This window comes from Vigna unguiculata, chromosome 6 (genome assembly GCF_037176805.1).
Source record: "Vigna unguiculata cultivar grain cowpea cultivar isolate G323 ecotype 2 chromosome 6, ASM3717680v1, whole genome shotgun sequence".
Taxonomy (NCBI): domain Eukaryota; kingdom Viridiplantae; phylum Streptophyta; class Magnoliopsida; order Fabales; family Fabaceae; genus Vigna; species Vigna unguiculata.
Window position 1 is genome coordinate 32,415,742 of NC_140797.1, and position 27,161 is coordinate 32,442,902.

Below are 27,161 nucleotides of genomic sequence, written 5' to 3' on the forward strand. Positions count from 1 at the left end.
ATTGAAATTTTGATACAAAAACGGAGATCAAGAACCAACTGAGTATTTTAACCTAAAATAAATATATAGATAAAGAAAACATCAAGATGATATTATGAAGATGTTTCATATTGCTTCAAAACTAAAACTAAATGTACTTGAATTAAAACTAAATTTACATAGTTATATATAAATGATAGTTTTTTTTATCAAAGACTTCAATTTAAATTTGGTTCTAACATAGTTGTTATTATTGAGTGTTGATTTAATTCATGATCAAATATTTTATAAAGATTATTTTGTAATGAGAATACGAATTCAAAAAGCAGAAGTAAGTAAGCAATCGAACGACACTAATAACGGAAGGTTGATATTTTTTCTTCCACGTTTCAAATGATATGAATATGTTTATTTATGGTTGTGGTACTTCATGTGATTTTTGAACCAATTTTTTGGAGTTTCTACTAGTCTAGTACTTGTAGCTCTCTCTTATGTTGTTTGTGAATGATTTTAGGGTCTTCTATCTTCTTTTATATAGTTGTGAACGTTGTCACTCTCGTCCACATAATATAATAACTATCGTTTATCATATTTGTTATGATAAATATAATAAGTGGTGATATATAATATAGCCAAGATTATATATATATATATATATATATATATGTATATATATATATATATGTATATATATATATATGTATATATATATATATATTTATTGATAAAATATGAATTTTTCGATATCTGATCCAAGTTAATTTTTTAATATCTTCTACTAATTAGTTACACTCACTACAATAATCTTGAATTTTCGTGGGAGTTTATTAAAAGAGGTTAGTATAACCTCAAGTAATTTTTACAAATAGTAGAAGTTTTTTAAACTCCTAGTAAGTGCTAGAGATTTTTTAAATGAACCATAATAAATTTCATTTTCCTCTCTTTTTTTTGCAATCCCTCTTTCCTCACTTTTTAAAGATACAGTATAATCTATCCTCTCGTTTGTGTGACCTAACAGTCTCTTGCTCGCGTGACCTAACAGAATACATTTTCTTCTCTTCATCTCTTGAGCTCAAGTAAAAAATTTCTGTTTGCCCTCTCTCAATCAGCAAACATGGTCCTCTCTCAATCTTAGCTTCCAATTTCTTTGCATTTCTCTTCTCGAATCGATTAATCGCTACTTCGAATTGGTAATGGCTTTCGATTTTTTTTCACTTTTATGTTAATTTCTCACTTTCAGCCTTTCATGGTAATTTCTCACTTTCCCCCTTTCATCAAATTTGTTCTGCGTTGTGCAGTTGCAAGTTTAATGGCTTTGGTTTGGTCGTTGAGGGTTCGGTAATTTGTTTGCTTCATAGTTATTTCACGTGTTTGCAATTGCTTTGCAGGTTTGCTACTTGATCTAACCTAAAACTATCGTAGGTAATGCGTAGAATTATTGTGTATATAAAATTTGCTAGTGAGGATTACTACAATGGAAGGGTAGTTGACACCATGTCATTCTCCCATGGTTGACTATATAAATGTATATGTGTGTACAAGACATACACATACCAAGCAAGTCACAAAAATATTCACAAGTTTTTATTCCAATTAATTTTTATTTTTGTTTTTCCCTGATTGGATATTAGAGTAACAGAGAGGAAATACTAAAGTGAGGAATACCATTGTAATAATTGTTTTTTTTTATTGCTACTGTAAATTTTGATGTTGGTATTAGCCCCCTTTGGTGGTGTGTACCAAGAAGGACTAATGAAAGAACCAAGAAGAAACTTATATATGCTAGAAATTAGTATTTGAAATTGTGTTGTTTTACATTATTTTACCTTAAGTTGTAAATAATGTACTTTCTTTTTTTTTTAATGAATGTTATATTCGGGATAATGTATCATTTTAGAATATTTGTCTTGTCTTTTTCATTATCTCGTGTATTTATGTTGAGGAACAATAACATATTTAGGAATGTAAAAGTAGATGTTGAGAAAATGTTTTCTTTGGCACAAATTAAAACATGGGTCTGGATCACAAATAAGTACTCAAAAGCATCTTTTTCGTATTCAGATTGGTTCTTATGTCCAACCATGTGTCTAAAATCAATACGACTCTAATCTTAACATCTAACACTCCATTGCTCTTGTATGTATGCTTTGAAAAACGCAATGAGTGAGTGTCACCATTACGTGTCTTTATGTGTTTTGTTTTGTATAATGTTGTGGCTTTTTGTTGTGGGATTCTTGATTGTATTTTTTTTTTTGCATGGTTATAGAATTTTTTGGATGTTCCACCGAAGATCACAAAGTCTACAATAAAAAGAATTGAGACTATGCTTGATTCAAGTATATATGCAGAAGCATTTTTTGAACACAAGTTTTTGGGATTGTTATAGAAAACAAACTACAATGTAAAGTTTAGTCTTCAATGGGGTTGTTGTCATGACAATATTTTTTGCAGCATCATTTAGAGAGGGGGAGTTATATTGTTGCATTTTATTTTTCTTTGTGTATATATTACTTTGTCTATGTGTTGGGACAACCCAATTGTCCATATTCAATACATTATTTTTTGCTGATAAAAAAAATCTCACGTATTTATGTGGATTAAAAGAAATCAATTTACGTGCAATAGAAAAATACAAATGAAATTAACGGAGGTTTGAAACTCCAAGGAAAAGCACTAAAATGATGACTCGCATAGTAGGAGTTTGAAACCTCTAGGAAGTAGCGGGTGTTTGAAACCCATTGAAACCTCTAGGAAGGGATTACTCTAAAACGTCGATAATTTATTAACTACGCTGATTTTAGCGAGAATTAAAACCTCTAAAAACGCCAAATAAAACCCTTGCTAAAACATTTTTTGTTGTAGTGACCATGTTAAATGTTTTTCATCACATACAAAACACATAAGAAACATCTTACACAAAACAATTGTGAAAGTATAGAAATTCCTTTTTTATTCATATTCCATAAACTTTAAAAAGAAATTGTAATATTCTTGTTCTGACATTAGTTTTAAGCAAAGAATGAGTAGAACTTCATGGTTATTGAACGAATATAGAAGAAGTGAAAGAATAAGCAACGAATAACCTGTTATGTAGGGTGTAGAAAGGGAGAAAGGAGATTGAGAGAAAGGGGAAAAAAGTGATAAATATAGTTCTTTCAAGTAAGAATTTTTGTTTACATCAGAGACATTACACTTGATAAAGAGATACGACCACCACAATTTTTGTACCAATAAACCAGGTAGTACCTTCACTCATATTTTCTGTAAATTTATCTATTTTATTATTTTCCTACAAATTTATATTTTGCAGGAAATTTCAGAAGAAATCTATGCAAATGAATTCATGATAGAAACTTTTACAGGTAGCTTTTGTGTGTATCTTTCTCATGATCTATTTATTATTTGAAACATTTAAAAAAACATTGCTGCAATATCCACAATATGTCACTCCATTAAATTTCAAGAGATTTTGGAATTCAACACAAAATAAAATTGAAAAGATGTTCTTAATATTTTCATTTAATTAAATATTGTTAGTGATAGTTCTCTTCATTAATATTGGAAATTTCGTAGTTTTATCCAAGCTTATAAGAAGATTATCTGTTTTCCCATATATAGGTGTTGTTTTTCTTTTGTCTTTCAGCCCCCAAGTTTGTTTTTCTTCTTCTCTTCTCATTCAGGTACCTTTATATATATATATATATTCTAAATTTTGTTATTTTAATCTCCTTTTAAATCATTGACGTGTTCTATCACAAATGAATTCATTTCAACATGATATCCATATTATTTCAGGCACTTTGAAAAAGTCATTCACCTCAGGTACTTATTCTCTTTTCTCTATAATTAAATTAATAAATTTTGCCTTGGTTCTTATTTTAAATTTTAATGGTTAAGACTTTCCTTCTAATTGATTTCTCTAATTTCAACTTTCCCAATTCCTGAGTTATATGTAGTCATATTTTTAATAGTTTTGAAAATGCAATTTCAATATTCATTGAGGAGTACTATTTAATCAAATTTGTGTTGGAACTTTACCCAATACTCAAATACTTCGCAAGATAACATCACAATTTTTTATAATTTAAACGAAAAACTTATCTGTTTATTTTTCATCACTGATTCTGTATACTACTTTTTCTTTTCACTTCAACCCCAAAAAAAAGTTATAATCTTTTTAATTATATTTTGTTCTTATATCTTAAATACATCTTTAGTTCTCGGGCGATCATGTCCAAAATTTTGATAGATTTTGGTTTTCAAAATTAAAAAATAATAATGAATATAATATTTTTAATCTAATTATTTTAAAAAAATTATGTACCAAATTTTCTCAATTGACATTGAAACAAAAATATGTCAAACAAGATAAACAATTCAAATTTTAGTCAATTTTTTAGAATCACATTTCACCCGTATATTATAATAAATATAATATCAATGCATTTATTAAACATCTATTATAAATCAAATGTTCCTCTCTCGGTCAAAAGTCAACATCTCATGTTATGCGTTATTACCATCATACACTTGATTCTACTTTCCAAAGACTTGTATATTGAGTTAGAAGCAGAAATTAAAATTTGTCATATTATATTCACTAAGTTCATAGAAGAAAAACACTGTTTATCGACGGATAAAAATTGACGAATAATTTTTCATCGAAAAACATGGTTTATCGACAAATAAACCGACGATAGGGAGCGTCGGTAACAATAAACAAAAAATAGTTGAATTTTCGACGGACTTACCAATGGATTACCTTAGTTGAAATTACCAACGTACATATCCGTCGGTAAGGTCATCAACTGAAGTAGAAACTGTGATGGTCGTCGGTAATTTCGTCGGTAAGTTACCTTCTCATTTACCGAAGGATATGATTTGTCGGTAATGGCTCGATAATATCCAATTTCGTTTTCGGTTTCCCCCTTTTCTTTTCATTCTCACCAAAAACAGAACCACACTACAACTCTGAAAATCTCCTCCTGTATAGGGCGTTGCCGTTGTCCACGTGTTTTTCCGGCACCCACCGTAGTGTCTCCGGTTGCTACCATCAAGCGTCTCTTGTTTCGGCCTTGAAGGGAATCTTGGTAAGGGTTTTTTCTTCTTTTCTCTTTTCCTTTGTCGCAATTCGTTTTTTCCAATTGTGTAATCATTTTTGCAATTTGTCTTGTGCTTTCATTAGTGGAGTCTTTGTTGGTTGAGGGTGGCTTGCTATCGAGGGAGATTTTGAAGTTGTTGGTGCTTCGGCCGTCGTGAGTCCTTGGTGTGGTACTGTTTCAACAGTTGTTGAGGTAAGCAGCTTGATTCATTGTTAATTGGATGGGGTTTTATGGGTTTAGCTCATGGAAATAAAAAATGGGTATGATTGTGAATTCGTTGTGAATTGGTTGGGTTTCCACTCTGTGTTTGGTGTATGTTTTTGATGATGATGTTGTAGTGTTTGGTGTGTGACAAGTTTTGTTGCAGGGTCTTTTGGTGCTGCTGATTTTTTATTCCACCACTGTAACTAAAATACACAATAGATTCCTTAAAAATTGTGTTCTAAATATCATTCATAGTTTGATTGACAAGTTTGATCTATGGTATAGCTAACTTTAAGTTGTGGTTTGCCAATCTTTCAACAAATTTATCACAACGTTGAACATGGTTCACATTTCTAATTTGAAATTTTACTTATGCACACATATATACACTAATATGATATAGCCATGGCCTACCTCCTTTGAGAAAACTATAACTATTGCTTGCACTTAACACATATACACTATAAATATTTTCTTGCACTTAACAATTCACCAAGCCAACACTAGACTATATAATACGTGTGATTACTTTTGATTTCTTACTTGCTTTTTTGTTAATCTTTTACAAGTTCTTTAGAATTACTATTTCACTGCTTTTGTTGACTTTGTTGAGTTTCTTAATCTGTCAATCTGCCATGTATGATTATAAACCTTCAACTTTTCGTGAATAGGTAATCTAAGAGAAAGATGCATAAGTAATTGTGAAAGCCTGCTCTACATCAATTTTTGCAAAGTTTTAGCCAAGTAAGTTTTTTATTTTGTTAATTATTTATTTATTAAGCTATTTGTGCTTACATGTACATGACTAAGAAAGCATGGTCACAAATTTAAAGAAAAGATAGAAATATGACAGTTTTCTTCAATCACAAGTTTATGATAAAAAAAATCAATTTTATGAAGTTTTTAGTGTGAGTATATTATGTATAAGATTTGAATTTAATGGGCACACATAATCATATAGCTACACAAGCTTAATCCCTGTTTTTGAGTCATAGAAAAATTGTTACCACTAGAATTGATTGAAGGGAATTGTGACTCAAGTGATCTGTAGTTGAGACAACCCCACTATATCTTATGTGACTTCACTAAGCTTCATTTTTCTGTTAGGTTTTTTATGTGAAAGTTAAGCACAAGCTACCAAGTAGATAAAGGAATATTAAAATTAAACATTTTGATGTGCTTGAAGTTATCCTCTCTGGTAAACTCTAATTGAAAACGTTAACTCTGCATAATTTTATGAGTCTTTGGCTGATTTGCATGCATTGGTTTCTTTCAATCAATATTTCACTGCTGACTTTGCATTTTTTGGCTGCATTACAACCATAAAACTTAAGTTAATGTTATTCATGCTAACAAATCTAGCTAAAGAAACATGACTAAGGAACCCACTAAGTTGTATTTCACTTAAGCAACCTATAGGTCAACTCTCCATCCAAACTAATTTTCAGAGTGCAAAATGTACTCTAATTTTTTTTTCTTTTTGCATAGTAGTCCCTGGTGGGTTAACTAAAGTTTTGACCAAACTTACTTTCACTAAAACTCACTATTTCATTAATAGTTATGCCTATGCTTATGCTTGCCAATTCATTAGAAATTTGTTTTTGAATTTTCCTTGCATCTGAATGTGTTCTGCTGGGACTTAACTATTGTGAGTTGAATACTCAATCTGCATTTCTATTCACACTTCATATTCATACATATTTAAATCTAATGTGATTTTGGGTTATTTTAGTCTGCTTGTTTGGTGCCGGTTGTAGCTATGTTGCTAATTTATTGTTTCCATATAGTGTTTGAACCTACATTTGAGTGATTTTTACACTTACTGATGGATTATCGACAGTCACATCCGTCGAAAAATTCATTCGTGCATGCACTGGCATTACTGACGGATATGTTCATCGGTAATTACCGAAGGAAGCATCTGTCGATAATGACAGTGCCTGCACGAATAAATTTTCTGACAGATATGGTCGTTCGATGGACAGATCCTTCGATAATAATCGACGGCATGAACGACGGATGTGTCTATCGGTAATTATTGATGGACTTTTGTAACCCGTCGATAAAGTATTACCCACGATATGTTTACCTGCAGAATTTTTTTTATCGAAAGTTCGTTTGTAAAGTATTATTATCGATGGATTATGGCCGTTATCGACGAATTCGAACCGTCGGTAATAAGTGTTTTTCTTGTAGTGGTTGTCACCACATAATAGGAACTCAGTTCATTTATGTGACAGGATAAATATCTATGATTTATGATGTTTTCATATCATAAACTAGGTCAAAAGAATCTCCTTCAACTCTCATCCTCTATTATTTTCTTCTATGCAAGTTCATTATTAGCAGAGTTAGAATAATCTCCTTCAGAATCTCAAATTCAATATATAACCTAAACATGCATATTATTACCTCCCTAAAAATAACTGTTTACAAAATATTACATATCATATCACAACATAACCATCAGAAGTTTTCCTTCACATATATACATCCTACTAGATTTAATGCCAATAGATTTTAATTAATTATTCATTACATTAAAATAATATTCAAATGCAATATATTAATAAAAATATAAAAACACATTTAAAAAACACAAATTTTTGCAAGTGGAAACATTTAAAAATTAGTTTTTTCAAAAGTTTAGAAAATACTCTCTCACCTAACCAACACTTGAATCACCTAGTGAATTAAGCACGCTTTGTAATTCGTCCAGTAAGGGTTATGCTCACCGAGTCAAAGGAGTTAGTATGACTATAATTTACTCGTCCAACACCCAATGACTAAAATAGTGAGAGATTATATTAAAAGAAAGAAAGAAACTCACTGAGTAAGAATTTATACGTTCAATCACCAAAACCATTGCATTCCAATTAATTAAATTTTACCTAATAAGAGTTGGTTCTCCAAATGACCAAACACCACTAGCTTTTATTTAAACATGATTTAGACATGTTTGATTACAAAGTAATTATGTACTATTATGGGAGGCTTTTTCAGTTTCACAAAAATTTTACGTGGTTTCTTTGAGGAAGATAAAAAAAAGTGCTTAAAAGATATATAAAAAAAATAAAGTTTAAATATTCTCGAAATTAAAAAAAAAAGTCGTTTTATAAATAAGTTGGCCTCTTTAGAATTAAAAAATAAAAATTCATTATAAATAACATAATATTAAGTCATGTTTTTAATATGAGTTGTCATAATGCATACTCATGCCTAACTTTTATATAGAAAAAGAAAAACGATAACATTACTTTTTATTTACAAAAAAACACCATCGTGTACCTTCGATACCAGTTAAACGTAAAATTATGAAGTTTGTGTGCTATACTATTTTTATGCCAGTAATAAATTAAATAATCCTACTCCATTAGTATTTCAAACACTGTTCAATTTGTTTTGTTCATGACAGGGAGTACAGTTGAAGATAAATTGCTCTTAAAGTCACATCCTTTCTGTTTTCGCCATTATTTAAAAGAGGGTGAGCCATTTACTTCAAATTTTGTGTTGCTTCATTAAAGTTGTTGCCTCTAGGTTAAACTTGTATCAACTCCTTTTGCAGCAACCAACACAAGAACAAAGGAAAGAAAGATCAATTGGAACATTGTTTCAAAAGATGAAAGCAGCAGTGGTTGCACAACAACTTGGCAACCTAATTTCCAACAAAAGCATTTTGGAGAATCTCAAAACTGGCCTCAAGACTCTTGAAGATCAAAGGCAAAAAGTGAGAGAAAATCTTATTTGGGAAGATGAAGAATTCCAGACTCAAAGTGACTGGCTCAAAAGAGTGGAAGAGATTCTTGGACAAGGGGATAAATTATTGAACTCCTATGAAGGCAAAAGTACTTGCACAAATATTTTGTTGCGGTACAAGGTTGGTAAACAATCAAGAAAGATGCAACCAGTTATTTCAACATTAATTGCAGAAGGACATTCTCATGTATCGGCGAAAACAGCAAAAGATTACGAAAGACCAGAATCAAGAGATGAAACGATAGAAGATATTATGGAAGCCCTAAAGACCCCTAGTATCCAAGCAGTTGGTGTATGGGGGCTGGGTGGTTTAGGCACAACCTCCGTAGCCCAACACATTAGAGGGAAAGCAAAAGACCAGAATTTGTTTGATGTAATGGTTTTCATACCTGTAACTGATAAGCCAAATCAGGAGCAAGTTCAAAATGCTATTGCAGATGAATTGGGCGTGCAGTTTACCAATGGAGAAAGTCTTGTGAAAAGAAGAAACAAACTGCGTCAGAGAATAAAAAGGGAGCAAAGGACTCTCATCATAGTTGATGATACGTGGGGGGAATTGAACCCACAAGAATTTGACTTAGAGGAATTTGGAGTTCCTCCTGGTAATGAACATGAAGGGTGCAAAGTACTGTTGACATCAGGAAATTTGAACTTCATACAATATTTGAAGGGTGCCTCTAAGCTTACTAAAGTGTTTCAATTACAAGAATTACAAAAAGAAGAGGCTCAGATGTTGTTTGAGAAGATGGTTGGAAGTGTTGATGAAGATCAGGAAAGTTCCATTGTAGAAGAAATAGTGAGAAGTTGTGAAGGTTCCATTTCTTTAATTTATGCCCTAGCAAAGGCATTACAAAATAAGGGCCCAGATGCCTTGATGCAGTTGAAGGAAAATATTTCACCAGCAAAACTATTGTCCTATTGTTTGGAAGAAAATGAGGAACTCAAATCATTGTTGTATCTTCTTACTATTAGGGGAAGAAGGTTTATTAACAGTTATAGCATCTACATAGACATGTGGGCAGGTGTATTCAAAAATCTGGAAACAGCAGATTCTGCAAGAAAAAAGCGTGAGTCATTGATTAGTGATCTGAAGGCCTATGGTCTTGTGGTTGAAAATGGAAAGGACTGGGTCAAAGTAGATGACTACATACATCAGACTGCTTATCGAATGGCCCAACATGATCGAAGAGCTTCAGTGATTTCCAGAGAATGGCCACCTGAAGAATTGCTAAAAGATCTTTACTTCTGCAACTTACATCCTGTTGGTGATTTGAAGCTTCCCGTAAGGTTGCAGTGTCCAAACTTGAAACATCTTCTGATAAGTAGGGAAAATTCCACAATAGATGTTCCAGATTCCTTTTTTGAGGAGACTAAACTTCTGAAAGTGCTAGATTTTGTTTCCTTTCATTGCCCAAATCTGCCACTTAGTTTTGTTGTTTTAAAGGACCTTGAAGCATTATCCATGTATCAATGTGGATTGGAAGACATTACAGAAGTTTGTGAGCTCACAAATCTACGAATGCTAGGCCTCCTTGAAAGTAGGATCCAACAATTACCTGCGCAAATTGTAAAGCTTGAGAAGTTGCTATTCTTGGATTTAAGAGACACAAATCTCCAAGTGATTCCACCCAATGTCCTATCCAAATTGACAAGCTTGGAAGAATTATATTTGAGAAACTCCTTCTGTAATTGGAAGATTGAAATGTCTAGCAGTGAAAACAAGAACGCAAGCTTGAAAGAGCTTACAGACTTGGAACACTTGGCATACATAGAAGACATGTATGTTCCTGATCCGCAGGCATGGCCTGTGGACTTGTTCTTTGGAAACCTAAGATCATATACAATTTTCATTGGTAACGGGTGGGACCGAGCACATTATGGTGATCATGAATTGAAGACATTGAAACTGAAGCTGAACAGGAGGTTTCAATCAGAGAATGGAATAAAAAAGATGCTGAAAGAAGTTCAGGTTTTGTACTTGGATACACTGAATGGTGTCCAGAATGTTGTTAATGATATGGAGTGTGATGGCTTTCCACAAGTGCAGTCTCTCTTCATTCAACACAATGCTGAAGTCAAATGCTTATCCACAGGGTCAGGTAATGATTCTCTTGATACTTTTCCGAACTTGGAGTCACTGTCTCTCACCATTCTAAGCAATTTGGAGTACATATGCCATGGTGGTCCTTTATCTGAGAAATCTTTCTTCAAACTGAGAGTCATCAAAGTAGAGAAGTGCAATGCAATGGGCTGTCTCTTCTCAAAATCAATGATCAATGGTCTTCCTCATATTGCTACTTTGAAAGTTTCACAGTGCACATCCATAAAGACAATTGTGCTATTTGAAGGTGCAGAGAATCATCCCATAGAATTTCCTGAATTATGCTCTCTAACCTTACAAGGACTCCCAGCATTAATCAGTTTCTGCTCAAGTGAAGGATCCTCTTCTTCCACTGATAATACAGCTACACTTTTCCATGACAAGGTATTAAATCATGTAGTTTATCAACCAAAACATAGCAAGATTAAGTATAGTACTTAAACCTTTTTATAAATACTTAACCAAAGCATAGCAATGATGTAAGTATAAAAAACCAAACAAATACAGAAACCCTTAGATAATTACAGCAGTAACAATCATGTGATAAAAAACTGCTAATAGTATTGATTAATGTCATATGATTTATGCAGGTTTCTTGCCCTAATCTGGAGACAATGGTGATTTCCCAGGTTAGTGAATTGACAACAATATGGAATGAGGAGTATGATGCTGAAAATTCATTTTGGAAACTGAAAAACGTAAATATCAAAGGTTGTGAGAAATTGAGAACTGTTTTTCCAGTTAATCTTTCCAAAAATCTTGATAATTTGAAGATGTTAGAGGTTAGAAATTGTAGTTCAATGACAAGCATTTTCACTGTGATGAGGCAAGATAGCACAAAACCAGGGCTTCAATTGAGCTTTCCAATGATCGAAATAACTTTAACTGGTCTTCCCAAATTGGAGTATGTGTGTGTTACCACAGGATTTGAAGCCTTGAAGAAAAAATTCGAGGAAGAATGGTATGCTGGCCTTCCTGGATTATCAGGTAACGCACGTATTGAACACGGAAGAAAAATGAAAAAATATTTGGAAGAATATTTGAATATGTAGGTGCTTGAACAATAGTATCAACCTTAACTTGTAAATTTCATTCGTTCTTAACTTCAAACTAAAGTTGTGTATGTATGAATTTGAATTTTCATTGTCCGTGTAAAGGTTGCTGAAGTGATTTCCCATATACAAAAATGTTGTGGTTATTTTTATTTGAAATTAATTATTAGTTATTAAAAATATCTCCCATTCTTTTACAAGGAAAAGACATTACATAAACTACGGTATAAGGAATACCTTAAAATTTATACAAACACTAAAAAAAAAGTGAAAAAAAAAAACATATAATTGACTTTTAGATATGTAATATTTCTGAACATTGATTTGGGTTGTCATTTCATAATTTTGGAAATATAAAAATCTTTACATGAAGTCTATTTCTTTCTTCTTTTTTTACAATCATCATGAAATAGCCTGTGTTTTATATGAAAAATAAATGTTTAAATTTAGTTTTTTTATTAAAAAGAACTATAGATATAAAAAGAATACTGTTTTAACCAATATACAAATAAAACATCACAGAAAGATAATCATATGAAAACTACACACTAAGGTTTCAAAATAATAACCATCATACCCTCTTCACTAAATGAATTGGAAATATCTCTATGACACTAAACTTATAGAACATCAACTTGATTAAAACATATATAATTGATAGCCTCCTACCTTTTCCACAAAATTTTGTCTGTTAAACTAATTCAATTAGTGCATGATACGACCCACCTTCACTATCCTGGAGATATTATTGTCTTTTTCGAAAAAAGTAAACAATAATGAGTCATATGTCATGTCAAAAAGTATAATTGTGAAAATTTTGGATTTCAATGCTCTGGAGATATCCACTCTCTGACTTGATTGAAATGTCATGCATAAATTAAATTATTAGTGATGTGATTGCGGAAAGTTTCAAACTTTTGTCACATTATTATGGTTTGTTACCGCTGTATTTTACAATTGATGATGTTGACCAAGTGCATAATCTATACAACATCTACAAAAAGATCAATTTCATATTGATCGAAATGAAGATTATTGGTTTACCGAGACCAAATTTCATCCCTGACCCCAAATGATCAAAAATACCAATTACTAATTATATTCATAATAAAAGGAATCACTCATAGCAAAAATTACTAAAAGAAAATGTTCTTATTGTCAAAAACAAAGGTTATAATAGGGAGAATTGTCCATTTATATATAATAAAATATTCATTTTTGTAATTAGACAAACCATTTTGGACAAATCTTAGACATAGCTTAACAAGAGAAAAGAAACTCCACTCCTGTTCTTCACAAAACACTACTTTAATGAAAAAAAAAAATTATACCATACTTATATGCATGATTCGCTTTTTAGGCTTGTTTCCACTTCACTAAACTACTTGCTTTAACTATCAAGAGAGTCTTCTTGTTTATAATTATATAGTAAAGAATGTTATCGCAGAAAACTGTAATAAATTTGTTGGGCGTAAATTATATAAATCCTCATTCTCAATTAAAATTTGTCATTATATTCTCGATTGAAATTTTACCTGCGTAGCTATAACCTCCCCGACAACAACCAAAATTAGCAGCACTTGTTTGGCAGCAATTCCCACCGTGACAACATTGGATTAATGAATATGATATCATTGATTCTGTCAAGGCCAATATCTGAAATGGGATCTATGGGTTTCTCATCTTCTAGAGAACACTCGCTACTCGAAGGATTTCTGCTGACTTCATCTGAACAAAGAGAAGTCCATATCAGTTAACAGAACTTAAAAGCAATGCTTTCGATTTTGGATCATAACTTATAGCACAGCATCAAGAAAAGGAAAATCCAAATGAATTTGGCATCAAACTTGTGTTGTTTACTAACATGTAGCAATCAAAATTAAGCACACGTGTAACTGGAGAATTTGGCATCAAACTCACCAAAAACTGCGTTTAAATGAGCAGGGGAAGGGGTTGATATGAAGTTATGGCCAATGTAGAATCCCAGCATCAGAAGAATGGCCACCATCACATATGTTGGTACTGCTAGAGCCCAATATCTGAAAAGTCAGAAGTTGTTTTGCTAACCTTTTGTCACACAAACAGTCTGAAAAGCCCAATATCTGAAAATAATTTGTTTTCCTACATATGCGAACTGCGTTCTCCATTCCATTATCTTGAAAGCAAAAACTGATGCTAACATTGTTTACATAAACTGTTGATTTGAAATCCTCTTTCTATATATATTCACAATTAAAGTCTCTAAAGGAAGAAGTTTGGCTTAAAAACCTCCATCCCTTCCCAAAAGCCCTACTTAACACCTAAATTGACAAAATCAATACACTTCATGCACCATGACTGAGTTTACATTTGTAAACCTTAAAATTAACACTCCATAAATTCTCACTTCAGGTATTCTCGACAAAAAATTCTTGTTTTGTGCACCCAAACAATTACATCTGATACTTTCCATAGGTTCAAAGATATCTAACCTCTAGGATAGTACGAGATGCCAGCAGATTGTTGCCATGATTCTGGAACACATGCCCATATGAAGAAAATAACTATTCACAAAGGAAAATATTAAAATACAATATGTCAAAATTCCCATATGAGCGTCACGAAAAACTTGGTGGCTAACTAAAAGTTACAATCATCAAATATAATATTGCGCATGGAAAGGCACTTATAATAGAAAAAAGACAGAAAAGGGTTAAAATTCTGAAGAGCAGAATAAAAGGGGGAAGAAGACCTGTGGCAACAACAGTGGTAATAATAGAACCTAAAAAACCATAAACTTCAGATGGCTTAGGGCCATGATCGCCAGACATCCAAAGCCAGAGGTTTTGTCATCAGGGTCAAAAAAAGGACACAGTTGCCCTTCGCTGCTTTGACAGACGGAGAGTTCTTCTTGAACTGTTCACAGAGTGGGGACTTTCCATGTCGCGTTCCTTCAAATACAGTTAAACTGATAACAAATGCTCTAGAAAAATGCATACTCTGTTTCTTTTAATATCACATTCAACCATAACAGGTACCGATAACTACATTCACTAACACACTTAAAAACATACAAATGAGTGCATTCATCATTGAATTGAAAACCAGAATTACCAAATAAAAAAGGAAGTGAGAGCATGTTTATCAAAATCACTAATCAACTCGTAAACTCAAGTTTACATTCCCACACCCTCAAACCTAGTTAACTTCGTTTTTCTAGTAGGAGAACAGGAGGTAACTGCTTCAAGGCGCCACAATGGAGCAATTCTTCAAAGCTTTGGTTACATGGCACCACTATTCACCTCCTTCACCATCGACGACAATGGGGCTCACCTGATTGGGGATTTAGGTTTTGGATTTGGTAAATGTGCTTTTTGAAAGGTCAATTTGTTTGTACATTCAAAATTATAGATAATCCTCGCACTCAAAGCGATTAATCTATATCTTAAACGTCATTCAATAACTAAGTTGTAAAGAATGGGATTAAAAATATTTTTACTTCTTAATCTTTAAAGTAAAATTAAAATTCATCTATAATTTTAGTATATTTTGGTATTAAACTTAAAAAAAACTGAATATATTTTCTGTAGGTGTTAAAAGATTTTATGGACCCACATTTAAAATGAATTGTGCCAATTAGGTTAAAATTATTATATATTTTTTTTAAATTAGAATAAAATATATTAAAAGTTTAAGACATGATTTATTTCAAGTTTGAAACTAAAAAAGTATGGGGAGTTAAAAGGATATTAATCATACAATACAAACCGAGAAAAATAAGTTATTAAGGGTAGAAAATAAGTTTGCATATGAAATAGGAAAGGATGGTGAGCAAGAACACAAATGTTCCTCTTTTTTACCAATTTCTATTTTAGCATTACCGAGTTTTGGTATAGAATAAATTTTTCACACCTCCCAAATTACAATTCTTTTTGTTCTTAGTTGTAAGATATAAGTCTGATGTAGCCTTTATATTTTTCTACTTCAAAAAACCTAGCGTATAATAATATGGAAGATATTTGTGATTTTGCTAATGTATCCTTCATCTTTGTTTTATTGTTAGGATGTCACCTATTTAAGAAATTCTCCTCTTCATTTGTAAAGGATTGCTAAATGTTGAATTTAAAACACTGTGTGTATTTGTGAGTCTCTCTTTTCTAAAGTGTGTTTTTCTTTAGTCTTATCTTGAACCTTGGTTTTACTAGCGGTAACCACAACTCATCTTGGGATGGACCATCCCCAAGTGGCGTGCCACCTCCATATTTCTTACATCCCCTTCTCTTCTCATCTTTTGCTTCCATTTTAAACTTATATTTTTGTTATGTGTTCTTTTGTTTAGTTGTTTTCTCTTGTTAATTAGAATCTATCATCTCTTCTTTCTTTTGGAGTCTCTATGAAATGGACTTTCACATGATAACCATGTTATTTTAATGTTCAATGGAAATTTTCTTGAGACTTTCTTAAACAACATAGATACAAACACCTTGCTTTCTAAAAGCTACAAAATTAACTCTTATCACAACTTGTTCAAAATGTTCCTCAACTCATCTACTATGATAGAGTGCATTCAAATTCTAAAATAGACTAAGATTGAAAGTGAATTTAAGAGAAGAGAGGGTAGGAGATGCCTTGTTAAGGCGGTGGGAGAGAGAGAGAAAAAAAAGATTAGATGAGCTTTTCATTTATTCTTTGCTTTTTTTTACTAAGGCAAAGATTAACCAATGCTCAATAAGATGTGTATATTACTAGGTGTCTTTCACAAATCGCTAAGTGTCTTTCACAAATAAGTGCTATAGGCCATCTATAGTTTTCACTTATGTTTTTGTACTTCATTAGATAATTATTTAACAAAAAAGTGAGTCTCATTAAGAAAAAATGCCTTACTTTCCTTGTGTGGAATGCTCACATTAGATTTGTCTACATGTTATAGTTTGTGACATTCTTATTCTGGCGTTAGATTTAAGTAAGAAATTACTAAAACCTAGATTTTTAGGAAAGAATTTAGGGGAACTCCAAGAATCTTACTTTTTTACTTTCCTAGATGAGAGGAGCACTAACATTCAAAGCATTTTGAAGGGATAAAGAAAAGAATATAACTTTCATTCTTAAGTGGATATTAATAGATGTTCATTTTCTTCTGCATGTGTCCAGTTATCTTTCTTCTGCAGTTCAAAAGCAAAGGAAATGGTGGTCATAATAATCCCAAGGTAATTACAACATTTAATATTTCTAAGCTTTGCAATTTTAAAATTATCATCTTTCATACATATTTATATTTCCCCATAACAAATAATTATGAAATGACTTCTTTATCTTCCTTATAATTAGGTAACAAAAATACATGAACTTGCGGGTATTTGCACATAAAATCACAAGTGAAGTGTTGTTACCCGCAACGAGTATTTTAATATCCATTTATAAACAAATTGAATGCAGCTATCATATTATCTATACTCGCAGATATTCGTTATCTACAAAAAAATAAAAATAAAAATAGAATTATATTTTATTAAGTTAAATTTAATTTATATTTTATTTAGTTAAATTCAATTTATATTTAATTTAATTCAATTTATATTATATTATATATTTTTTTTGTAATTTTCTTTATATTTTATTTCAAAAAATTATATATTTTTTTTAAATATTCACAGATATCCATGAATACATGTGGACTTTAAAAAAATCGATTGATATTTTTTAAATAGGTATCCAACAAGTAGACAATGAGATAACATATTAAATTTCTTTTATAGATTGAGTAGTAAATAGACATTATCCATACCTGACAGAATAGTGTCATCATATCTTATTACAATGCTCAATTTCAATGCTAACAATGATAACAAGTAAACTATAATTAAAATTTTCAATCATTTTAAATAAGCCTTAACAAAATTGGTACAACTACAAATAATATTTTTTTTTAAAATTTCATACAAAGACAGAAACATATATGTATATGCATGTTTAATCTCATATCCAATTTTAATTTAAATTATTAATATATACTTTTATTTATTAAGTAATAAAAAACTTATTCACGTTGTTATTTTTAGTTATTAGTTTTATTTCATTCAAAAAATTCTTTTCGTTTTTTTCTTAATTATTCCACATGATATCCATCAAGTTCACTGGAATTTTAAATGTATTATTCCTCTCAATATTTGCACAATAATATCTATGTAGTTGTTATAAAATTTTAATTGTGTTTGATTATTTAATGATTTTTTATAATTATTTTGATATTTATGCAATTATTATCTTTTACTTTATTTAAATATTTATGTAAATTTTTTAATATTTGTTATTGAAAATAAAATTTACCATTTGTACATTGAATCATTAATAATATCATGTTTTAATTTTTTTATAAAAAATATATTTAATTAATATTTAGAATAGGAAAATAGGAATAAAGCACAAATTTCTTATTTAAATTAACCAAAAAACGTGTATGACATTTTTAATTGAAGGACATGAAAGAATATAGTGAAACTTATTTCTACCCTTCATAAAGAGACTTTTCCTTTAGTTATTTTTGGTGTAGACAAATCTTTCTGTTTAACTTCTAGGTTTTGGAGCTATTTCTAAAACATAATTAACTATTCACCATAAAGAAAAAGCTATCCACAATAAAATTTTAAAAATAATTATTTATGATCATATTTTTATAAATTTAATAATACTTTTTATTTTAGAAATTATATAAAATTGATATCATTAATATGCATTTCTAAAAGTAAAGTGTGCAATAAATGACATATAAGGTCTTATGTGATTTTTAAATAAAACAAGTGTTTAGGTGTCAAGAGTATTTCGTGTTACATGTATAGCATAAAAGAAGTTATACGAAACACAATCTTTTTCTAACAATAAGAAAATAAAACAAAATTATGAAAAGGAGTGCATTGAAATAATTTGTTAAAAATATATTCCTAAAAAAATTATTAAATGAAAAGCCGAGAAATCAGAACTCGAATGAGAGTATGTTACATCATTCATTTGCCATTGATTTAGTTTAGAAACGGATCTATGAAGAGACATAGGGGCCATAGTCCCCAAAATTTTTATATCTACGTAATTTAATTAATATATAATTTTAAATATTTATTTAAAAATTAATATTTTTAATATATTTAATATTTTAAAATTTTTTATATATCTATATTTAATATATTTCTATTCTTTTTTTTTCACATTTTCAATTTTACCTTTTTAATATTTTTAAAAATAAAACTAATTATTTTATTAACATTATCTTTCAAGTGATCACTTATTTAATTTAATCATTTTTTATTTGACTATTTTTATTTGAAACTTAACTATTATAAATGAAAATTAATTATAGTAAAATTATAAAAATTATTTGTATTTATTTTATAATTATAATGATAACAATAATTATAATTTTATTATTTTTTATTATCTTAAAAAAAGTAAATACAATGTTTTTATCAGTTTATATAAATATTTTGAAATTAATCTTTTAATTTTTATTTTTTTTTTCTTTCAAAAATGTGAAGTTAGTCTTCTAATATTTTTTAGTCCTAATTTGATCTCGATTTTTGAAAAAATGATACAATTTGGTCATTTTTTGTTAAATTTCTGAATCAGATTAAGATTTTTTAATCAAAATTGAAGTTGTGAATAAAGATGACTTACTTTGTTTGTGTAACTAACCTAATCTTAGAGTCAGTGATGATAAAAAATCATTGTTCCGCTTCAAGAAAATTAACGAAAATAATTAAATTGCATCAATTTTAAAAAAATCAGACAAAATTGAGGCTAAAAAAATTGAAGACCAACTTGACATTTTTAACAAAAAATGAAACAAAAGAGTAATTTAACCAAAATTTTGACATTCTCAAAATATTGGTCGAAGATCTGCCGCTGATTTAGTTAATGATTTTGTTTTTCTATTAGGACTTTTAGTTGTTTAGTTGGTCTGCTTTTATAGTTTTTATTTTTCATTTAATAGGGTTTTTTTTAAAAAGGAGCTAGTGTGATAATTTTTGCCAAAATTGATATTAACGGTCACATATTAAAATTTAGATATATTTTTTTTTTCTGATTTTGACATTTGATAAAGTAAAAGAGATAACCTTTTATACGGCATACACATGAAGTGGCGGATCATGGCCTAAGATTTTTAAAATATTTTTAATTTTTTTTAAAAGAATTTAGATTGATTTTTATTTTTTATAAAATATAATATTTAATATTAATAAATAATAAAAAAGAATTAAACATATTAAAGAATAATAAAATTTATTGAGATATTTTTTTTTCTTTTTTCTTCTAAGTTTCTCCCGTACTATATTCATTTATCACTCTTGCATCATTTCTTTTGTTTTTTGTTTTAAAAAATAAATAGAAAGTTAGACATAAATTCGTTTTCTCACTCTGAGTTCTCATCCATTCTTTCTCATAGGTAAATATTAGTTTGATATTTAGTTTTTATTTCATCTTCTGAATTTTTTGTATATTTAACTTTTTATGAATATAAAAAGAAAAGTTATGTATTATATGTTTCCTCATAATCATTTCTTAAATGTAGCTTGATTATCACAATTTTTTTTTAATAATTACGTTTCTCAATTTTCGATTAGATTTTTATAAATATTTTTTAGTCTTAATTTTTTTAAATAGGTATATTGATGAAAAATAAAATAATAGATTCATTATTTTTCTAAAGTGATAAAAGGAAGATACCTTGAAGATGAAAACAATCACATTTACTTCTACACTTTCAAACATGATAATAGGAATTCAATTGTTGAATTAGAGAACTATTTCTTAATATTCAAAGAATTATAAGTGAGAAATTTCATATTAATTCTTTTATAGGCGAAATGTTTCATATTAATTCTTTTGAGCTTATTACAAAAAAATGTTATCAAATATGAAAATATTTAGGAAAAGAGATGAAATTAGAAAAATTTATTTAAAATGACTTTCATATCAAATCTAATTTCAAAACTATAATTTTTTTAAGAAAAAAACATACAAGGATTTCAATACTAAATTATATATTGTTTTGTTATATTAATAATAATAATAATAATTAAATATATAAAATTTGAGTATATTATTTTAATCTCTTAAAACTTTTTGATCAAGATTTGCCTTTGTACACATGAATTGAACGGAAGAAACACAATGTATTTCTTAAAGAAAATATAAACTCTAGTCATAAAAAAGATATAAAAATAAAAACAAATAAAAACTTTATGATATAAAAACTAAATTGTTAACTAAATTTTGATTGTTTGATTTGAAGTGAGGATGGCTTCTCTTCATTTTTCCAGAGAGACGATGCACTGGCAAAAATTGGCTTCGACGGGAAGACCAAGGATAATTTAAATGTGAGAATTTGTCATTACCCAAACAGCTTACACATTATTACACACACGTTTAAAAAGAAAATAATATATTAACAACTCCAACTTCATTTAATTTATAAGTTATATATTATTATATTTTTATAATAAAATTATTATACAATTGATTATAAAAAATTCTTAAATAATAATTAGTAATAAAAAATAATTAATCACTATTAGTGATGAATAATTTAAGAACTAAGTTAATGGAAAAAGTTAAAAAATGTATTTGTATACTTTTAACTACATGCAGATTTGTTATAAAGAAGCACCCAGTAAGTTCAAATATATAAAATTAAGCGGATAGAATAAATATTTTTGACATATATAATAATAATTTTAACAGAGGGTGCTCCTCAAAAAGTAGTATTTAGTTTTTAGTATTTCTATTTACAACTGAAACTTTGTGGAGATTTTATTTATGGACAGTATATAAGTAGTGATCTTGTTAATGAGGGAAACGCCACAGTTGCAATTGAATATTGTGAAATGAAGAGAATGCATGTTGAAGACTTACCCAATCTAAGAAGTTTTTCCTCGGGAGACATTGTTGAATGGCCATCTTTAGAGAACTTGGTGCTCAACCATTGTCCCAACATCAAGAAGTTTGGGTTGGGAATGATAAAAGAATCACAGTTAAAATCGATACTAATAACACAAAATGATGAAGTGCATATTCACCCTCACACCAACCTTGCATATCTTTTCCGGGTTAGTTCTCAAACATTTTTCATCGCAATAGATAATAAATAAAAAAATGTGTGATGTTATTATGTATTCATTATTTGTACGATGGGATAACAAGGGCAGAATATTAATGTAGGATGACAAATTATCAAAAATTACCGAGTACACTATCAATAGTGATGAAGAAATACGCAAGACACTGGCTAATCTTCACCTTTCCCACTTCACTAACCTTCAAATTCTTCGAGCAAAAAACTGTAAGGATTCGTTGGATATTTTTTTGTTTAACTTGATTAGGAGGTCACACAAACTTGAAGTTATCAACATTGAGCAATGGGAATCGTTAATTTTTAACCTATTTCACAACTCTTACTTTTCTGCAAAGGGAGGTGGAGGTTTCATAAATTTCACTCAGTTAAAGGAAGTAAAATTATCAAAAGTATATGGCATACGATATTTATGGTACGATGATCGTCCAAATGTTATTGACCTTGGAAACCTTCAAATTTTACACATCAAAGATGTTCCCTCTCTCGAATACATAGTTTCTTTTGATCAAGCAGAGAAGTTAAACCAACTAAAGGAATTAATTATAGAGGCATGTGAGGCATTATCTACCATCTTTAAGGACTATCTTGATAAAGTTAGACCAAGAACTAAGCTCCCATTATTGAGAAAGGTGGAGTTTAAATCTCTCCCAAACTTGAGACAAATCTATAGTGGTCATTTGGAATTTCCAAATCTAAAATCTTTGATCATAGAAAAATGTCCATTATTGGAAAAATTCACAACCGGATTTGCAGATTCACATGAAATGCTTACAACTGATGGGAAGTCTTTCTTTGAATTGAATGAGATTGTGTTTGACAGTTATGACAACTTGGTTTGTGTCATTTCCTCTGAGACATTACAAGAGTTGACCAGCTTGAAGAAACTCTTTGTGAGTCATTGTAAGGAATTAAAAACCATATTCAACATTCATAAAGAAATATCTTGTTCCACACATCTTTTACAACAACTGTGTGAACTAACTTTGATTGATCTTCCAAAGTTAACTTGCATTATTAACAAAGATATTTCCAGGTTCTATCAAAACCTAAAACTCCTACAAGTCAAGCAATGTAAGTCTCTTAATATGCTTCAAGTTCCTCTGAAACTAACAAATCTGGAAATTTATGATTGTGATGTGTTGGATACAATTATTATCTCCGAAGAAGAAGAAGAAGAAGAAGTGGAGGGCATGAGAGGGAAACTCACCTTTCATGAATTGAAGGATGTTTCTCTTGAAAATCTACCAAGTCTCTGTGTTGTCTTTCCCTCTATATCTGAATTTCCTTCCCTACAAACATTAAAAGTAGCAAATTGTTGTACCATGATTTCTTTTATTGAAGATTCCAAAGCTCTTGAAGAATCATCTACAACAAATTGCTTCTTCCCAAGTTCAGTAAGTTTCCATTACAAACTATTTATCAAGTGTATTTTGCATGGAAATCACATGTTTTCTTTCTTGTCATTTGATATAGTTTGATATAGTTAACTAGTATTTATTTTAATTCCTTATTGTACTGATGATGGAATAAAAGTATGGAATTCAATAATATAAGTGCATAACATGGTATTATGAAAAACTATCAACATGTACTTCATTCTACTTAGTTTTGAATTCATGCATAGGCCTACAAGCTTAAATTACCACTTGCTTCTTGCAGTTGTTGGTGGAAAAATTGAAGATACTTTATGTGATCAATATGAATGTAGAGAAGCTTTGGCACTGGAATTATCCGTCCAAATCATTTTGTGAACTGGAAAATCTAATTTTGGCCAACAACAACAAATTGTTGAGTGCTATCTCCTCAAGCATGATCATGAGATTCAAGAATTTGAGAAAATTAACTTTGAGCAAATGTGAATTATTGACAGAGGTATTTGATTTTGAAGATGACAATCTTGATCATAAAATTCATGAAATACTTCCTCAACTCGAGGCGTTAGCATTGATTAATCTAATCAAATTGAAGTATGTTTGGAATAAGGAACCTCAAGTTTCATTTTTCTCAAATTTGGTGTCAATTTACATTTTCCAATGTGACAACCTCCAAAGTTTATTCTCACTTTCTTCGGTCAAAAATCTTCGGAAACTCAAAATACTCAGATTGTGTAAATGTGAAAAAATGGAAGAGGTCATATCTAGTGATATATCTGAAGATGAAAATGTGTCCATCATTTTTCCCAAACTAGAATGTCTTGTAATGAAGGATCTTCCAATGTTGGCTTGTTTCTACAACCAAAGTTCAACTTTATCTTTGTCTAAGTTGAAAATAGTGAGGATGAGTAATCTTCCAAAAATGAAATCATTTTCAAGAGGCATACTCGTCACATCACTTTTAAGATCAATTTATGTAACATTTGTTAAAAAAATATGGTTTGGAAGCTTGAACAACACCATATCGTATATGCATCACAATCCAGGTACTAAATATTTCTATTGTACACAAATATTTAAATATTATAATGTAATAATTATACAACATGTTTAAATATATGGTGACTCTAAGTTCTTCTTATTTAAGTTTTTCCTTTTTGAATTTGCAGGAAGCTGACGCTGTAGGAAAAAAACTTTTATCAAGAAATTGATATTGAGTGAATCTCGTCCTTCATAAAATAGTAGAATTGTGATGTATTTTTCAAATATAATTTCTTAAACAACTTATTCCTTCATGTTACACTTATGATGTATTTTTTTCAATTTTAATAACTTCATTGACATCAAGAATGAAGTACTGTGAATACATTTTATATTTTTTTTCTTGTTATTTATATTGTTAAATCAACTGAAAATCAATCAAATCAAATATAGACCACGTTCCCTATATTTGTAAGGCTCACTTACATTGTTGCCCTTATTTTAAAAGGTTTGTCCCAAATTAGTTGGGCCTAGAGTTGGCCCAAAGGGAATCCAGACCCTAATCTGCCCTAACACCCTCATTTCATTCACTTTTCAGAAAATAGTTTCCCTTACTTCCTCCTAGAGCAGCTGCGAACTTTCTGCTAGGGTTTAACTCCGATCTTGGTCAGGGTTGTTCAAGCTCAGTTTCGTTTTTCACTCCATGTAAGTGATTCTCAAGCTTATACCAATCTTCCTTAAAGCATACTTTCGCCTTTACAGTTAGGGTTCCATAGTAACCCCGTTCCTTTAATATTTCGCTGTTTTCCAGCTTCTAAGCCTATTCCTAAAGCTTCTGTGCTACATAGTTCGGTGTCGAGGTTCTGTACTAGCTCCTTCCAGGTAAGGGAAGCTAGAACTTATTTGGTTAACGCGATTGTTGCTTGTATTGCTATTGTTTCACGATTTCTAAGCTTGAGTGCTCCTGTGAATGCTTGGGATGTCTGGTTTTATTGTTTGGATATGTATGTATGGCTGTTGCAGGGAGAACAGTGGCGAGACCCGATGTTTTTGCCCAAGCGAACCTGTCTCGCCTAGGTGAGACTTGCAAGAACAGGCCCAGACTCACACTCGAGCTCTCGCTCAGGAGAAGAGCTCTCGTTTTGAGCGAGGTACTATCTTGCTCAGGCGAGAGGGGCTCGCCTAAGCGAGGATGCGTGGTAGTTTGAGGCAAGTCACTACAAGTGTGGCTCAGGCAAGGAACCTCACCTTTGGGCGAGGGATGGCCTCGCTCAGGCGAGGAGGGCTCGCCTAAGCGAGAACTCGCGACTCTTGCATGGTTCTCTATTGGTAGTCTCGCCTAAACGAGAACCTGTAGCTTGAGTGAGAGATCCTTTTCGCCTGAGCGAGGCTTCTTAGCTTGAGCGAGACTGGTGCGAGGTTTTACTCCATGACTGTTCTTTCCATGTTCTTGGTTGTTAATTATATGCTTGGCTTGTGTTACCCTATTTTAAGTATGAAGTATATGAATATACATGTGAGATATGATTTTATAGACTGAAATGTGGAGTTAATATGATTTTGGCATGAACTAAGTATGGAATGGTTGGTTATTAAAGTGACATGAGATTGGTATGAGAATGAATGTTATTATTGATAAATGGAACATGTTGTTGGTATGGTTTTGGTATGGGACACAGATAAAGGTTGGTTATAAATGTTGATAAGAGATCGGTATGCGTAACGATTACATAATTGGATGTGGGATATGATTTGTATGTGGTTAGGACGTAATTCCATGAGCCTCTAGGTGAGACCTCATGGTGGTGCCTCCAGTTGGTCGGGACGTAATTCCATGACCCCTGTTAGTGGAAGTTCATGGTGGTGCCCCATCTATATAATTTAGTAAGGATTCAAGATAAAGTTGCATCCTGACACTCTAAAGAGTCAGTTAGTCTCACATAGAGTTTACTGACTCTAGTGGTGAGAGTAGCAAGAGGCCTGAAACTCATTAAGGGCTAACCTTGTGTGTGAGGGATGTGACATTGTAACAATTAGCTCGGTAGAGCAGGGAAGTCCACCACAAGTGCAAACATCTGCTGAATCTGACTAATTATATGTATCCGGATGAGTCGTGTCTGAGTCTTAGTGTATTGTTTGCAAGTTATAACATTATTGGTTGACATTTGTATCTTGAACTATGAAATTGTATGTAACTGTATGATAAACCACTTTTCGGCTCTAGCTTACCCTTTTGTTATTGTATGTTCTGTCTGGTGTGGCTTTTTCTTTTTGCGATAATCATCAATTTATTGATGTGAGCAGATGTGAGAAACACTCGTGGTCAACAGGGGAATGGTGACTCCGCTGCGTAGCCCACCTGGGCTGGATTCCACTTATTGGACTTTTCTTTTTGGGCTATGGCCCATGTATTTGGCTTGCCTTTTAATCTTAGTTTGATCGCTGTTGGATTTTGTACCCTGTCTTGTATTGGCATCTTGGTGTGCCTTAGAATTTCCTTTTATGAATTCT

At 30.7% G+C, this 27,161-nt stretch overlaps 3 protein-coding genes across 13 annotated transcripts; 2 read left to right on the plus strand and 1 right to left on the minus strand.

Moving 5' to 3' along the window:
• Nucleotides 1–3,142: 3,142 nt before the first annotated feature.
• Nucleotides 3,143–12,357, plus strand: LOC114188479 (disease resistance protein At4g27190-like). Of its 3 annotated transcripts, XM_085674665.1 has the most exons (10): nt 3,143–3,218; nt 3,290–3,341; nt 3,598–3,659; nt 3,775–3,801; nt 4,973–5,069; nt 5,165–5,273; nt 5,957–6,029; nt 8,701–8,769; nt 8,851–11,526; nt 11,733–12,357. In XM_085674665.1, exons 9-10 carry the CDS (start codon nt 8,905–8,907, stop codon nt 12,192–12,194), a joined length of 3,084 nt encoding a protein of 1,027 aa, XP_085530791.1. In that variant the 5' UTR covers nt 3,143–3,218; nt 3,290–3,341; nt 3,598–3,659; nt 3,775–3,801; nt 4,973–5,069; nt 5,165–5,273; nt 5,957–6,029; nt 8,701–8,769; nt 8,851–8,904; the 3' UTR covers nt 12,195–12,357. The 3 variants fall into 3 exon arrangements, with proteins under 3 accessions (XP_085530791.1, XP_085530792.1, XP_027932852.2); XM_085674666.1 differs by having other exon boundaries at nt 3,165–3,341; nt 3,623–3,659; XM_028077051.2 differs by lacking the exon at nt 3,598–3,659 and having other exon boundaries at nt 3,165–3,341.
• Nucleotides 9,975–15,581, minus strand: LOC114187553 (phosphatidylinositol N-acetylglucosaminyltransferase subunit P-like). 9 transcript variants are annotated; one of them, XR_014995805.1, is made up of 6 exons: nt 14,926–15,581; nt 14,666–14,737; nt 14,115–14,219; nt 13,730–13,922; nt 10,193–12,117; nt 9,975–10,093 (listed from the first exon to the last, which is right to left on the minus strand). XR_014995805.1 is itself a non-coding variant. In XM_028075826.2 (6 exons), exons 2-5 carry the CDS (start codon nt 15,002–15,004, stop codon nt 13,765–13,767), a joined length of 414 nt encoding a protein of 137 aa, XP_027931627.1. In that variant the 5' UTR covers nt 15,005–15,124; nt 15,288–15,576; the 3' UTR covers nt 9,975–12,117; nt 13,730–13,764. The 9 variants fall into 9 exon arrangements, 5 of the variants coding, with proteins under 5 accessions (XP_027931627.1, XP_027931631.1, XP_027931629.1 ...); XM_028075826.2 differs by having other exon boundaries at nt 9,975–12,117; nt 14,926–15,124; nt 15,288–15,576; XR_014995807.1 differs by having other exon boundaries at nt 9,975–12,117; nt 14,115–14,233.
• Nucleotides 15,582–17,297: 1,716 nt separating this feature from the next.
• Nucleotides 17,298–26,063, plus strand: LOC146885813 (uncharacterized). The gene is made up of 7 exons (XM_085674655.1): nt 17,298–17,380; nt 21,457–21,541; nt 21,989–22,270; nt 22,383–23,690; nt 23,956–24,715; nt 24,839–25,355; nt 25,462–26,063. The coding sequence occupies exons 1-6, from the start codon at nt 17,358–17,360 to the stop codon at nt 24,844–24,846; spliced, it is 2,466 nt and encodes an 821-aa protein (XP_085530781.1). The 5' UTR covers nt 17,298–17,357; the 3' UTR covers nt 24,847–25,355; nt 25,462–26,063.
• Nucleotides 26,064–27,161: the final 1,098 nt, after the last annotated feature.